General features: G+C 41.7%; 1 protein-coding gene and 1 long non-coding RNA gene across 2 annotated transcripts in view; both read right to left on the reverse strand.

Annotated features, from left to right (window-relative positions):
- Positions 1-6,969, reverse strand: part of plpp2b (phospholipid phosphatase 2b) — a 40,640-nt gene extending 33,671 nt beyond the window's left edge. The window contains exon 1 of the mRNA XM_029751285.1: positions 6,544-6,969. Coding sequence (XP_029607145.1) covers positions 6,544-6,604 — 61 coding nt within the window. The 5' untranslated portion in view covers positions 6,605-6,969. The remainder of the gene's footprint in view (positions 1-6,543) is intronic.
- A 1,957-nt stretch (positions 6,970-8,926) lies between these two features.
- LOC115192601 (uncharacterized) lies at positions 8,927-12,363 on the reverse strand. The gene is made up of 2 exons (XR_003877964.1): positions 12,254-12,363; positions 8,927-10,135 (listed from the first exon to the last, which is right to left on the reverse strand). It is a non-coding gene; the product is annotated as an uncharacterized LOC115192601 (long non-coding RNA).
- Between the last annotated feature and the right edge of the window lie 3,439 nt (positions 12,364-15,802).

Genomic DNA, 15,802 nt, shown 5'->3' on the forward strand with positions numbered 1-15,802 from the left:
AGAGATAGAGGAGAGGGGGTAACATTAACTGGAGAGAGAGAGAGCGAGGAGATGTGGCTAACATTAACTGGAGAGAGAAGAGAAGAGAGAGAGGATATGTGGGTAACATAATGGAGAGAGAGGAAGAGAAGAAAAGAGATTAGAAGTAACATTAATGGGAGAGAGAGAGAAGAGAGAGAGAGGAGAGGGGAGAGAGAAGCGAGCGAGAGGAGAAGAGGAGATAGGACGAGGAGGGAGACGAGAGGAAGAGAAAGAAGAGAGAGGAGAGAAAGAAGAGAGAGGAGAATGAGAGAAGTTGAGAGAAGAGAGAGAAGTTGAGAGACGAGAGAGGCAAAGAGAGAGAGAGCGGATGGGGTTGTCCAGACAGTTTTTGACCACGAAACGACAGAAAGAGAAAGACAACCGTTATAAACTGAACATACCAGTATACCAGTGGAAGGGAGGACAGTAGCAGGAGACCTAACTGTGGATTGTGACTACTATCATTTCCCATTGTAGACAATTCAACTGCAGTAATTCCGTTACTGATTTTTCAGTCATTCTTACTGATTTGGTAACAGAATTGAGTTTGAGTCGCTTAATAACTCATAAACAAATATTGATATCAGTAAAAACACTATAACAAATTGGTAGGTCTACCTTTACTTGTTACTTCTGTGAACTTTCATAATCCTCCCTAATCATGAGGGAGAGCCTTTTGAAAATATCTTAAAGATATGTGGGTTTTTGGTAATGGAATTACAAGGCACAAGGCAATGTTTCATAAATTTACAGATGGAAAATAAATTCTCCAAAACTAAATAGAAGTGTTGATGTTAGTTGGCAGGGGTCTTTCTTCAACGTGATTGTGTTTTGATGTATACTGCTCAAAAAAATAAAGGGAACACTAAAATAACACATCCTAGATCTGAATGAATGAAATAATCTTATTAAATACTTTTTTCTTTACATAGTTGAATGTGCTGACAACAAAATCACACAAAAATAATCAATGGAAATCCAATTTATCAACCCATGGAGGTCTGGATTTGGAGTCACACTCAAAATTAAAGTGGAAAATCACACTACAGGCTGATCCAACTTTAATGTAATGTCCTTAAAACAAGTCAAAATGAGGCTCAGTAGTGTGTGTGGCCTCCACGTGCCTGTATGACCTCCCTACAACGCCTGGGCATGCTCCTGATGAGGTGGCGGATGGTCTCCTGAGGGATCTCCTCCCAGACCTGGACTAAAGCATCCACCAACTCCTGGACAGTCTGTGGTGCAATGTGGCATTGGTGGATGGAGCGAGACATGATGTCCCAGATGTGCTCAATTGGATTCAGGTCTGGGGAATGGGCGGGCCAGTCCATAGCATCAATGCCTTCCTCTTGCAGGAACTGCTGACACACTCCAGCCACATGAGGTCTAGCATTGTCTTGCATTAGGAGGAACCCAGGGCCAACCGCACCAGCATATGGTCTCACAAGGGGTCTGAGGATCTCATCTCGGTACCTAATGGTAGTCAGGCTACCTCTGGCGAGCACATGGAGGGCTGTGCGGCCCCCCAAAGAAATACCACCCCACACCATAACTGACCCACCGCCAAACCGGTCATGCTGGAGGATGTTGCAGGCAGCAGAACGTTCTCCACGGCGTCTCCAGACTCTGTCACGTCTGTCACGTGCTCAGTGTGAACCTGCTTTCATCTGTGAAGAGCACAGTGCGCCAGTGGCGAATTTGCCAATCTTGGTGTTCTCTGGCAAATGCCAAACGTCCTGCACGGTGTTGGGCTGTAAGCACAACCCCCACCTGTGGACGTTGGGCCGTCATACCCACCTCATGGAGTCTGTTTCTGACCGTTTGAGCAGACATGCACATTTGTGGCCTGCTGGAGGTCATTTTGCAGGGCTCTGGCAGTGCTCCTCCTGCTCCTCCTTGCACAAAGGCGGAGGTAGCGGTCCTGCTGCTGGGTTGTTTCCCTCTTACGGCCTCCTCCACATCTCCTGATGTACTGGCCTGTCTCCTGGTAGCGCCTCCATGCTCTGGACACTACGCTGACAGACACAGCAAACCTTCTTGCCACAGCTTGCATTGATGTGCCATCCTGCATGAGCTGCATTACCTGAGCCACTTGTGTGGGTTGTAGACTCCGTCTCATGCTACCACTAGAGTGAAAGCACCGCCAGCATTCAAAAGTGACCAAAACATCAGCCAGGAAGCATAGGAACTGAGAAGTGGTCTGTGGTCCCCACCTGCAGAACCACTCCTTTATTGGGGGTGTCTTGCTAATTGCCTATAATTTCCACCTGTTGTCTATTCCATTTGCACAACAGCATGTGAAATGTATTGTCAATCAGTGTTGCTTCCTAAGTGGACAGTTTGATTTCACAGAAGTGTGATTGACTTGGAGTTACATTGTGTTGTTTAAGTGTTCCCTTTATTTTTTTGAGCAGTGTATTTCTAATACCTTTGAAGACTTTTTCTGGAAGATGTTTTCTAAGACTCCTTTTCCATCTGTTTGACCAGAAATCAAAGCCATTACAATTGTTTTACATGGAAAATGGTTGAAAAATGTATCTATGCCTTCATTTGCCAAAAATATAGACTCTTAGCTTTCATTTGACACCCAATTTGATATGTTCCTATGAACTTCATATGCTGGGGCTCATGGCTCCTTTAAAAATGGAAATGACCCATGATTAATAATCACACACCTCACCTGCCACACCAGCTTTAGATAGTTTGACATGGGCAAGGCACTGGGCAGGATAAGTATTTACCAGTTATATTACTCTGTGATTATATCTACAGAGCTTAGTGTAATGTCATTTAAATGTAATAGCCTACATCAGAGGTTAACCCTGGGGAATGTGGTTCTGACTTGTTGCATAACCTTTGCAATACCATTAATTCACACTTCACAGTAACCTTCTAATAATTAAACTACAGACCACATCACTGCACCTTCCCTTTATATCAACTTCCCCATGGTAGAGATTCAGTTGTATTTTTACTTCTAGCAATTTATGTCCTTCGGGCAAGCCAGCAAAAACATTGTTCTCATACTATTGCAACGGGCTTGGGCAGTGGAGCGCATTTCAATCCATTTATGAGGTGGAACAAAAGCCACACCATAACTAGTGTATCCTGTGCCTAAAAACACTATTTTTTGCAAAGATCAGGAGCATGGATTTCACTTACTTCTCCTTTCTTTGGAGGGTGCAAGAAGTGAGGCGGATCCTCTAAATTTGACCGTGAGAATTTAAGCCTCGTGACATGGTGGGCTTTAGAGTTCATTAGGGGGGGCCAGCCAGACTCTCTCCATGTAGCAGTCAGTGTGATGTACTCACTGCTGGAATCTCATGGTGGAATGGATCATATCCTGAAAGCCTGGGGATGCTGCTCTGAAGCAGGTCCCAACAGGCATGACCCATTCTGCTCTCCTCTTCTCTCACACCACACTGAACAACAACGCGGGAATGTGCTGCTAAAGGCCAGACCATTATGCAATCAGTCTGCCAAGTGTAAGTGCAGTTATCAGTTATCATACACCCCCCTGTGTAACAACACCCCCACATTGGAGCCTTGACAGATGGAGAACCAAACTCTAAGCAGTGTTTCCCAACTCCCGTCTTCAAGTACCGCCAATAGTATATATATTTATTGTAGCCCTGGACGAAAAAACCTGAATCATTCCTTAAATGAGTTGAATCAGGTGTTTGTCCGGGGCTACAAAAACAAATGTGTGCCGTTGTGGGTACTTGAGGACCGGAGTTGGGAAACCCATCTAGGGAGTAGGGACTGATTGGCCTGCTTGACATGTATGGGGAATGTGCTACACAATAATAGAAAAGTCAGAGAGGATGATTGGACAACAATATACAGTACCAGTCAAAAGTTTGGACACACCTACTCATTCAAGGGTTTTTCTATATTTTTACTATAATAGTGAAGACATCAAAACTATTAAATAACACATATGGAATCATGTAGTAACCAAAAAAAGTGTTCAACAAATCAAAATATATTTAATATTTCAGATTCTTCAAATAACCACTCTTTGTCTTGATGACAGCTTTGCACACTCTTGGCATTCTCTCAACCAGCTTAACTGTAATGCTTTTCCAACAGTCTTGAAGGACTTCCCACATATGCTGAGCATTTGTTGGCTGCTTTTCCTTCACTCTGCGGTCCAACTCATCCCAAACCATCTCAAGTCAGGCTCCCAAGTGGCGCAGCGGTCTAAGGCACTGCATCTCAGTGCTAGGGGCGTCACTACAGACACCCTGGTTTGAATCCAGGCTGTATCACAACCGGCCGTGATTGGGAGTCCCATAGGGCACCGCACAATTGGCCCAGCGTCGTCCGGGTTTGGCCGGTGTAGGCTATCATTGTAAATAAGAATTTGCCTAGTTAAATATATATTTTTTTTTTATTGGGTAGAGGTTGGGTGATTGTGGAAGCCAGGTCATTGATGCAGCACTCCATCTTGATCAAATAGCCCTTACACAGCCTGGAGGTGTGTTGGGTCATTGTCCTGTTGAAAAACAAATGATGGTCCCACTAAGCCCAAACCAGATGGCGTATCGCTGCAGAATGCTGTGGTAGACATGCTGGTTAAGTGTGCCTTGAATTCTAAATAAATCACAGACAGTGTCACCAGCAAAGCATCCCCATACCATCACACCTCCTCCTCCACGCTTCACGGTGGGAACCACACATACAGAGATCATCCGTTCACCTACTCTGCATCTCACAAAGACACGGCGGTTGGAACCAAAAATCTCACATTTGGACTGATCAGACCAAAGGACAGACTTTCACCGGTCTAATGTCCATTGCTTGTGTTTCCTGGCCCAAGCAAGTCTCTTCTTATTGGTGTCCTTTAGTAGTGGTTTCTTTGCAGCAATTCAACCACGAAGGCCTTATTCACACAGTCTCCTCTAAACAGTTGATGTTGAGATGTGTCTGTTACTTGAACTGCGTGAATTTATTTGGGCTGCAATCTGAGGTGCAGTTAACTCTAATGAACTTATCCACTGCAGCAGAGGTAACTCTGGGTCTTCCTTTCCTGTGGTGGTCCTCATGAGAGCCAGTTTCATCATAGCGCTTGATGGTTTTTGAGACTGCATTTGAAGTTCTTGAAATGTTCAAGATTAACTGACCTTCATGTCTTAAAGTAATGATGGACTGTCGTTTCTCTTTGTTATTTGAGCTGTTCTTGCCATAATATAGACTTGGTCTTTTACTAAATAGAGCCATCTTCTGTACCACTCCTACCTTGTCACAACACAACTGATTGGCTCAAACGCATTAAGGAAAAAAAATCCACAAATGAACTTAACAAGGCACACCTGTTAATTGAAATGCATTCCAGGTGACTACCTCATGAAGGTGGTTGAGAGAATGCCAAGAGTGTGCAAAGCTGTCACCAAGGCAAAGGGTGGCTACTTTGAAGTATCTCAAATGTAAAATATATAAAACACATTTTTTGGTTAATACATGATTCCATGTGTGTTATTTCATAGTTTTGATTGATTCACTATCGTTCTACAATGTAGAAAATAGTAAAAATAAAGAAAAACACTTGAATAAGTAGGTGTCCAAACTTTTGACTGGTACTGTATGTATTGCTATAGCTTCACCTCAAACCACTGTCCACTTGTACATTTGCACTGCCCTATCATTTATATTCATTGATTCATTGATTCATTGACAGTCTGCACTTGAAATGCGCAGCCAGAGTTCATATTGAAGTTCAGTATTGAAGTAGCTGGTCTGTCATGCACATTTGCAAGCAATTTCCTTGAAAATGCATTGAATGTGGACAAGAGGCATATTCTTGAAAAGATTTTGGAAGGCCAAATAGAGGAAAATAGGGATAAGGGGGCACACATATGCATATTACATTTCCGTAAACAAATATTGAGATTACTGAAACTCAGCACAAAAAGTAAAGGCCCGTGATGCGAATGAGCTTTTCCTATTTTCCCATGGTGCAATTTAATATCGCATCATGTCATCTGGACAAATCTGCATGTTTGGAAGTGGTGATGGTCTGGAGCAGAGACAGGCTGGCATTATAAACAAGCTACTCCCATTTTATTCCCTACTACGGTGTTATAATCAGTATGAACTGGAGAAAGTGTTAACACAAAAACTTACATTTGACTCTTTCACAGTCCGCCAGCTTTATAAGAATTGTCTCTAAGGCGCACATATTTGAACTTTCTATTTTTTTATGAAGAGTAGGCCGACAGTTCGACTCAACTATGTAATCAAAAGTGACTAAATCAGTTAAATCTACAGTAAATACGTTGTCATTTGACACATAAATTAACCACGAGAAATATTATGTTGATAACAATCTGGATACCTTTTCCATTTCATGTCCAATGGTTTTTCATCAGTCTAAAATTAAAATCAATGTTACCGAGGCACGGACACGGTAGTCCCAATGACTGTATGTGAATAGATCCGTTTACGTAGCCTGCCTAGTATATAATCCTGTCTTTGTTCAAGCGCAGTGTGAAATTGATACACTGTAGCTACTGTACTTACCCACTACCACGCACAGCACGTCCACGAAGACATACAGCTTCTTCTTTCTAAAATCCTTCATTTTTCCTTCTGTTGATAGAGGCTGTAGTTGATTAAAAACTTGTTATAAAACTTACTTTACGAGTGCCGTATGCAAACTGCCAACCTGTATCGCGAGTTTTTCCGGAAGGCTACTTCCCTACCTGCCCACAAATGCTGTTACCTAGGTGGGCCTATGCAATTTTGAAATGCCAAAAATGTCTTCTGAACTCAGATTCTAATCATCTCAATCGGCCACAGTGTTAAAACTATTACGCCATTTGCCCGCATATTCTGGTTACGGACTGAAAAATAAAACGTTTATATATTAGTTGAGGCGTCTGACAAAACAACTCAACCCTCTCCGTTCACCACGCCACTGATCCCTCCTTCCCACTTCCTTACAGTATTTTATGCGGCGTTCTAAACAACTGGGAACTCGGAAATTGTTACTTAAATGTGCGAAGTTTGAAAGGTAAGAATTGACACTAGCCAGGTTTCCAGACAACCTTTTTATAGATATAAAGTACGTCGGATAAAAAATGTTACGATGGTAATAGCAAATCAGTAAACTTTCCAAATGTTGACAAAACAAAATATGCTAGAAAATGTATGATTTGTTTGCGTCGGTAAAATAAATGATTCGAGAAATGGTGGTGGAAACGACTTTATGCGCAAATATTGATAGCCTATAGGCCTAATAACCATCATATCGTAGTAAATTTGAGGTGACGTATGGTCTTCCCACTATGACTCGGGAAAGCATGCAGTTTAGAAGGCTGCAGCTGAAATAAATGATGAACTTTACAGGGTGGTGAAAGTGCACTGTGATGAGTTTGATGCTCCATTTCAATAAATATGGAGGATCTAATTCTGGTGACATGATCAATGCTTAATTGGCTCCAGTTTGAGAAATAAAAATGATCCCGCTCTTATCCATAATATCATAATGTAGGCTATACCAGCACTGTATCTGCGAGCTGTTGGTTAGAGCTCACTGCCAAGACCAGACTGGGCACATTTGCTATATAATGCAACAGTTTGAGACAAAACAATCGGTAGAGTTGAAAACGCATGGAAACCCATTTAAAATGGATCGGACACTTTTTTCCAATTTTCGCCTAAAATGCCATACCAAAATCTAACTGCCTGTAGCTCAAGACCTGAAGCAAGGATATGCATATTCTTGATACCATTTGAAAGGAAACACTTTGAAGTTTGTGGAAATGTGAAATTAATGTAGGAGAATATAACACATTAGCTCTGGTAAAAGATAATATAAAGAAAAAAAACTGCGTTTTCTATTTACATTTTTTTCATATTTGAAATGCAAGAGAAAGGCCATTATTACACTTAGGACTCTAGGCGCAATTTCGATTCTGGCCACTAGATGGCAGCAGTGTGTATACAAAGTTTTAGATTATTCCAATGAACCATTGCATTACTATTCAAAATGTTGTATAATGTGCCGAATTGGTCAATTGATACTTTTTCAAGTACATAACTATAGAGAACATACAAAACTGATATGATAATACAACATTTAAGTTTACATACTCCCAGGAATGTCATAAATGATGGATAATTAGCTTCCCTACAGAAAATACACTAACCTTCACACATCTAGATGGGGTGAGGGGGGCCAGACACAGAAAATACACTAACCTTCACACATCTAGATGGGGTGAGGGGGGCCAGACACAGCAGGGATTCAAACTGTAGAACCCAGTTCCTACATTTGAATATAAAAATTGATTTTATCAAAACAAAACTATGCTACATTTTATCTCTGGGACCATCAGGATGACAAATCAGAGCAAGATGACAAAAATTACAAAATGTAAGTACATTATTTACCTTCAGAGGTGAATGTATCAAACCAGTTGCCGTGATAAAAGTTTTTTGTTGTTGTGCACTCTCCTCAAACAATAGCATGGTCTTTTTTTTTACTGTAATAGCTACTGTAAATTGGGCAGTGCAGTTAGATTAACAATAATTTAAGCTTTCTGCCCAAATAAGACATGTCTATGTCCTGGGAAATGTTCTTGTTATTTACGTCATGCTAATCACATAAGCGAACGTTTGCTCAACCATCCCGTGGGGGGGACACCGATCCCGTAGAGGTTTAAAGGAAAACTCCACAAAAAACTCTTGTAATATTCATTTCATTTTTCCATTGTTGATATAGTCTCAAAATGTTTTGCATCTCAGCAATGAAGTTTTCAAGATATGTAATTTTCAAAATACAGAAATAAAGCCTCTATGATGCATTTTGAATCATATGATCATACGGCTGTATTTCTGTATTTTGAAAGTTAGCAGATAAGTTTTGGGGTGGAATTTTCCTTTAACTTATATTTTTTTATTTGGTATATGGGAATTTAACAGCAAAAAGTAATTTTTGTGCACTACGTCATCATGCACAGCCTTTTATTCACAACAAGTCAATTTGATGGAAACATCTCTTGTGGGAAAATGCACATATTGCTGTTATGCGGATTTTAGAATATTTGCATGAAAATCTGTTCCCAATTGGATGGAAACCTACTGTAGCTACTGACAGCAACAATAAAGGAAAGCAGAGCAGAAATCATCCGTGCGTTCTGCACCAGCCCGTCAGTCTTGCTGGTGGTAAAGCAGTTCGTTTCTCAGAGTAGCCTACAGTGCACACAGTGGATAGCAGCTGACTACTGGGGAGTTGCCTGTGTTACTGACTGACTGTGTACATGTGCCATAAAACTTATGGGGATATTTTAGGGCATTTCCATAGATCAGTGTCTACTGGGATTTTTGGGGGAAATCCATGGCACTCTACATTAATGGTGACGTATTTATAATAAAGATATTTTTATATATTTTATTAAAGTTATATGATTAGTCTAAAGTGATTAGTCACAGAATTCAAGGCAAGTAATTATTTACTAAATATAATTCTAAACATTGTAATAACATTATCGTTACAAAGTACTGGACTCAGTATGTGGAAACATTAAAACTCTATGAGTTACAAAAGCAAAGGGAGTTTTCTAAGTCCTGCTGGGACTGTAGAATTAACATCACCAAGCAACAGTAGGACTCAGAGGAACTGGGATAACTCGTGTTTCTGTTTCTTCATCAGCACCAGACCTGGGGCTAGATGTTCTAGCCTGGTGTGACAGCCTTCTAGCCTCTCTTCTAACACAGCAGCTCTTAAAAGAAACTGCAGTAAATACGTACCAGGAGTTAGACACGCATCAGTAGATGATACGATATTACAGCATATAAAGGATAGAACAGATGAAACATATATTACTTGAATTACTTTGCAAGTGGCCTTATTTTGACTTGCCAGGTCACAATGAAACTTGATTGGATAAAAACAATATTCAAAGTACTGTACAGATGCCAATGAAAACCTCACAGTGTGTTATAACAAACAAATTCAGAACATATAGCAGAAAAACAAAGAACAGGGTTCAGACATCCTAAGAAATCATATTACCACATACAATCAACATCAATAGGTTTCTGCCCCCTGCTGGGGGAGTGGGGACACTGGGGCTTTATTTGAAATGGTGTTCTCTCCTCTGAGATTCTGAAAAATAAAGAGAATAACTTAGAACATGATTTATTGGTTAGACAAATAATATAGCCTAAACGTACAATACAGAGTAATCAATAAAATAAATGCTTCACTAAATTAGTCCTACTCCGTGTATTTTTATGTGGACTTCCAGAGATCTTCAATGAGATCATTGTCTACAGATATGTACAATAGAAATCTGTGTTTTTCCATTTTTTTAGGGCACAGTCCAATTTTGCCATCTGGTATATAAAAGTATACAATTGTGGATCCTTGGGATGTCCCTACCCTAAACCCTAACCCCTACCTGCAATCACATGACCCCCCTGACCCTCATGCAATGACTGACTTGGTGGCTCATTACAACAGTGAAGTCCTCCCACCTGGAAGTTCTTTTCCCCCTTAAAAGGAGGGTGGTCTCCTTCAACATCCCAGCGCCATGGTACAATCCTGAGCTGCGTGCCATGAAAGCCACAAGATGACAACTAGAACGGCTCTACAAACGGAACAGGGCTCAAGGAGGCCTACAAAGACCACATTCACAACTGCAAGGACTCACTTGCCACACAAGGACTCACTTGCCACAACCAAATCTGCCTATTTCTCCAACATCATAAGGTATGAACAAGGAAACCCAAGAGAGCTCTTCTCAAACATCAACAAACTTCTCCGCCCATTGGATAACCCCTCTCTCACAACCACCATCGACCTCTATCTATCCAACAGCTGCAACAGTCTCACCCTTTCTTACTGGTACGGGACACCCAAGTGCACACACGCATTTCTTTTAATATTAAATTATTGTCCAAAAACAAACAAAAGTGGCACTGATCCAATGATAAAGACAGTGAATATGCACACTCACAGGGGATATGGCCGATGTTCTCCGCTGGTGCCAATAAGATAGTCTACTGTTTGCTCAATTAAGTTAATAATTTTGATAAGTAAAAGACAAATTGGAGTCTTTTCATTGTCATCTTTTTACAGTAATAGCCATTTGCTTTTAAAACAGGTTTTCCATGATTGTATGTTTAAATATTGTGATATGCCTGGCTGGGTCTCTGCTTTTCACTGACAGTCATAACTCAACAATCATCTATTTGGTATTTGCAGCATGAGCTGCGCAAATTGCGGGCCCTTCCGACTGTAGGCTATCTTTTTTTATGTGTAGTAGCCTATTTTTAAGGACTTTATTTATGTTTTCAGTGCATTCGGAAAGTATTCAGACCCCATTACTTTTTCCACATATTGTTACGTTCCAACCTTATTGGAGGCAGGTAGCCTAGTGGTTAGAGCACTGAGCCAGTTATCGAAAGGTTGCTAGATCGAATTCCTGAGCTGACAAGGTAGAAATCTGTCGTTCTGCCCCTGAACAAGGCAGTTAACCCACTGTTCCTGTCACGTCCTGACCAGAATAAGGGGTTATTGGTTATTGTAGTTTGGTCAGGATGTGGCAGGGGGTATTTGTTTTATGTGGTTCGGGGTTTAATGGGATATGTATTTATGTAAGAGGGGTGTTTGATTTATGTGTTTTCCAGGGTTTTTGGGTAATGTTCTTGTTTTGTATTTCTATGTTTTTCTATGTTGTGTATTTCTTTGTTGGCCTGGTATGGCTCTCAATCAGGAACAGCTGTACATCGTTGTTGCTGATTGAGAGTCATACTTTAGTAGCCCTGTTTTCACCTGTCCCTTTGTGGGAAGTTGTTATTGCACTGCTGTGTTAGCCTGCAATACTGTTTGTTTCGTACGTTTTCTTGTTTTGTTGTTGTTACGCGTCTCAAAATAAAGATAAAATGAGCACTCAACCCGCTGCGCCTTGGTCCAGTATATACGACGATCGTTACAGTTTCTAGGCTGTCATTGTAAATAAGAATTTGTTCTTAACTGACTTGCCTAGTTAAATAAAGGTAACATTTTTTTTTTTATAAAATTGCTTAAATAGTTTTTTCCCCTCATCATTCTACACACAATACCCCATAATGACAAAGCAAAAACAGGGTTTTAGAAATTGTAGCAAATGTATATATAAAAAAAGTATTCAGACCCTTTAATAAGTACTTTGTTGAACCACCTTTGGCAGTGATTACAGCCTCGAGTCTTCTTGGGTATGACGCTACATGCTTGGCACACCTGTATTTGGGGAGTTCCGTCGTTGATGTGACTCCCGATCTTGTCGCCGTTCCTCCCTCGCTGCTTCCACCTGTTCCCATGGGAGGCGATCCCTTCCGGCCTTGATCTCCTCCCACGTCCAGGATCCTTTGCCGTCCAGGATGTCCTCCCATGTCCACTCCTCCTGGCCATGCTGCTTGGTCCGTTTTTGGTGGGATCTTCTGTTACGTTCGTCGGAACGATGAGACCAAGGTGCAGCGTGGTAGGCGAACATTTTTCCTTTATTAAAAATTAACACCGTCAAAACAACAAAATACAAAAACAACAAACGTAAAGTTCTGCAGGCTACACAGATACCTAACAAAAACAAGATCCCACAGTATGATCCCAGTGGGAAAAGGCTGCCTAAATATGATCCCCAATCAGAGACAACGAAAGACAGCTGCCTCTGATTGGGAACCATATCAGGCCAACATAGAAATACAATAATCTAGAATGCCCACCCAAATCACACCCTGACCTAACCAAATAGAGAAATAATAAGGCTCTCTACGGTCAGGGCGTGACAGCCCCGACTTTCTAGTTAATTATCTACCTGATTAGCTTAATCAGGTAATATTAATTACAGAGAAATTATTTTATAGAATAGCATGTCATATCACTTAATCCGGCATAGCCAAAGACACGACACCTGTCATCATGTTGAGTGTTCTCCATTGTTAGCCTGTCATCATGTTGAGTGTTCTCCATGGTTAGCCTGTCATCATGTTTAGTATTCTCCATGGTTAGCCTGTCATCATGTTTAGTATTCTCCATGGTTAGCCTGTCATCATGTTGAGTATTCTCCATGGTTAGCCTGTCATCATGTTTAGTATTCTCCATGGTTAGCCTGTCATCATGTTTAGTATTCTCCATGGTTAGCCTGTCATCATGTTTAGTATTCTCCATGGTTAGCCTGTCATCATGTTTAGTATTCTCCATGGTTAGCCTGTCATCATGTTTAGTATTCTCCATGGTTAGCCTGTCATCATGTTGAGTGTTCTCCATGGTTAGCCTGTCATCATGTTTAGTATTCTCCATGGTTAGCCTGTCATCATGTTTAGTATTCTCCATGGTTAGCCTGTCATCATGTTTAGTATTCTCCATGGTTAGCCTGTCATCATGTTTAGTATTCTCCATGGTTAGCCTGTCATCATGTTTAGTATTCTCCATGGTTAGCCTGTCATCATGTTGAGTGTTCTCCATGGTTAGCCTGTCATCATGTTTAGTATTCTCCATGGTTAGCCTGTCATCATGTTGAGTGTTCTCCATGGTTAGCCTGTCATCATGTTGAGTGTTCTCCATGGTTAGCCTGTCATCATGTTGAGTATTCTCCATGGTTAGTCTGTCATCATGTTGAGTGTTCTCCATGGTTAGTCTGTCATCATGTTTAGTATTCTCCATGGTTAGCCTGTCATCATGTTCAGTGTTCTCCATGGTTAGCCTGTCATCATGTTTAGTATTCTCCATGGTTAGCCTGTCATCTGTAAAGCCTCTAGCCCTGCTCATTATACCTATTCCAACCTTTCAGTTCCACCACCTACACATGCTATGACATCTTCTGGTTTCTTCTGGTTTCATGCATGTTAACATTAGAAGCCTCCTCCCTAAGTTTGTTTTATTCACTGCTTTAGCACACTCTGCCAACCCGGATGTCCAAGCCGTGTCTGAATCCTGGCTTAGGAAGTCCACCAATAACTCTGAAATCTTCATTCCTAACTACAACATTTTCAGACAAGATAGAACGGCCAAAGGGAGCGGTGTTGCAATCTACTGCAGAGATAGCCTGCAGAGTTCTGTCCTACTATCCAGGTCTATACCCAAACAATTTGAACTTCTACTTTTAAAAATCCATCTCTCTAAAAACAAGTCTCTCACCATTGCCGCCTGCTATAGACCACCCTCTGCCCCGAGCTGTGCTCTGGACACCATATGTGAACTGATTGCCCCCCATCTATCTTCAGAGCTCGTGCTGCTAGGTGACCTAAACTGGGACATGCTTAACACCCCAGCCATCCTACAATCTAAGCTTGATGCCCTCAATCTCACACAAATGATCAATGAACCTACCAGGTACCACCCCAAAGCCATAAACACGGGCACCCTCATAGATATCATCCTAACCAACTTGCCGTCTAAATACACCTCTGCTGTTTTCAACCAAGATCTCAGCGATCACTGCCTCATTGCCTGCATCCGTAATGGGTCAGCGGTCAAACGACCTCCACTTATCACTATCAAATGCTCCCTGAAACATTTCAGTGAGCAAGCCTTTCTAATCGACCTGGCCCGGATATCCTGGAAGGGTATTGACCTCATCCCGTCAGTAGAGGATGCCTGGTTATGTTTTTAAAATGCCTTCCTCACCATCTTAAATAAGCATGCCCCATTCAAGAAATTTAGTACCAGGAACAGATATAGCCCTTGGTTCTCTCCAGACCTGACTGCCCTTAACCAACACAAAACATCCTGTGGCGTTCTGCATTAGCATCGAACAGCCCCCGTGATATGCAACTTTTCAGGGAAGTTAGAAACCAATATACACAGGCAGTTAAAAAAGCCAAGGCTAGCTTTTTCAAGCAGAAATTTGATTCCTGCAACACAAACTCAAAAATGTTCTGGGACACTGTAAAGTCCATGGAGAATAAGAACACCTACTCCCAGCTGCCCACTGCACTGAGGATAGGAATCTCTGTCACCTCTGATAAATCCACTATAATTGAGAATTTCAATAAGCATTTTTCTACGGCTGGCCATGCTTTCCACCTGGCTACCCCTACCGCGGTCAACTGCTCTGCACCCCCCACAGCTACTCGCCCAAGCCTTCCCCATTTCTCCTTCTCCCAAATCCAGTCAGCTGATGTTCTGAAAGAGCTACAAAATCTGGACCCCTACAAATCAGCCGGGCTAGACAATCTTGACCCTTTCTTTCTAAAATTATCTGCCGAAATTGTTGCAACCCCTATTACTAGCCTATTCAACCTCTCTTTCGTGTCGTCTGAGATTCCAAAAGATTGGAAAGCAGCTGCTGTCATCCCCCTCTTCAAAGGAGGGGACACTCTTGACCCAAACTGCTATAGACCTATATCTATCCTACCCTGCCTTTCTAAGGTCTTCGAAAGCCAAGTCAACAAACAGATTACCGACCATTTCGAATCCCACCGCACCTTCTCCGCTATGCAATCTGGTTTCAGAGCTGGTCATGGGTGCACCTCAGCCACGCTCAAGGTCCTAAACGAAATCGTAACCGCCATTGATAAGAAACAATACTGTGCTGCCGTATTCATTGACCTGGCCAAGGCTTTCGACTCTGTCAATCACCACATCCTCATCGGCAGACTCAATAGCCTTGGTTTCTCAAATGATTGCCTCGCCTGGTTCACCAACTACTTATCTGATAGAGTTCAATGTGTCAAATCGGATGGCCTGTTGTCCGGGCCTCTGGTAGTCTCTATGGGGGTGCCACAGGGTTCAATTCTTGGGCCAACTCTTTTCTCTGTATACATCAATGATGTCGCTCTTGCTGCTGGT

Source organism: Salmo trutta, chromosome 4 (genome assembly GCF_901001165.1).
Source record: "Salmo trutta chromosome 4, fSalTru1.1, whole genome shotgun sequence".
NCBI lineage: Eukaryota > Metazoa > Chordata > Actinopteri > Salmoniformes > Salmonidae > Salmo > Salmo trutta.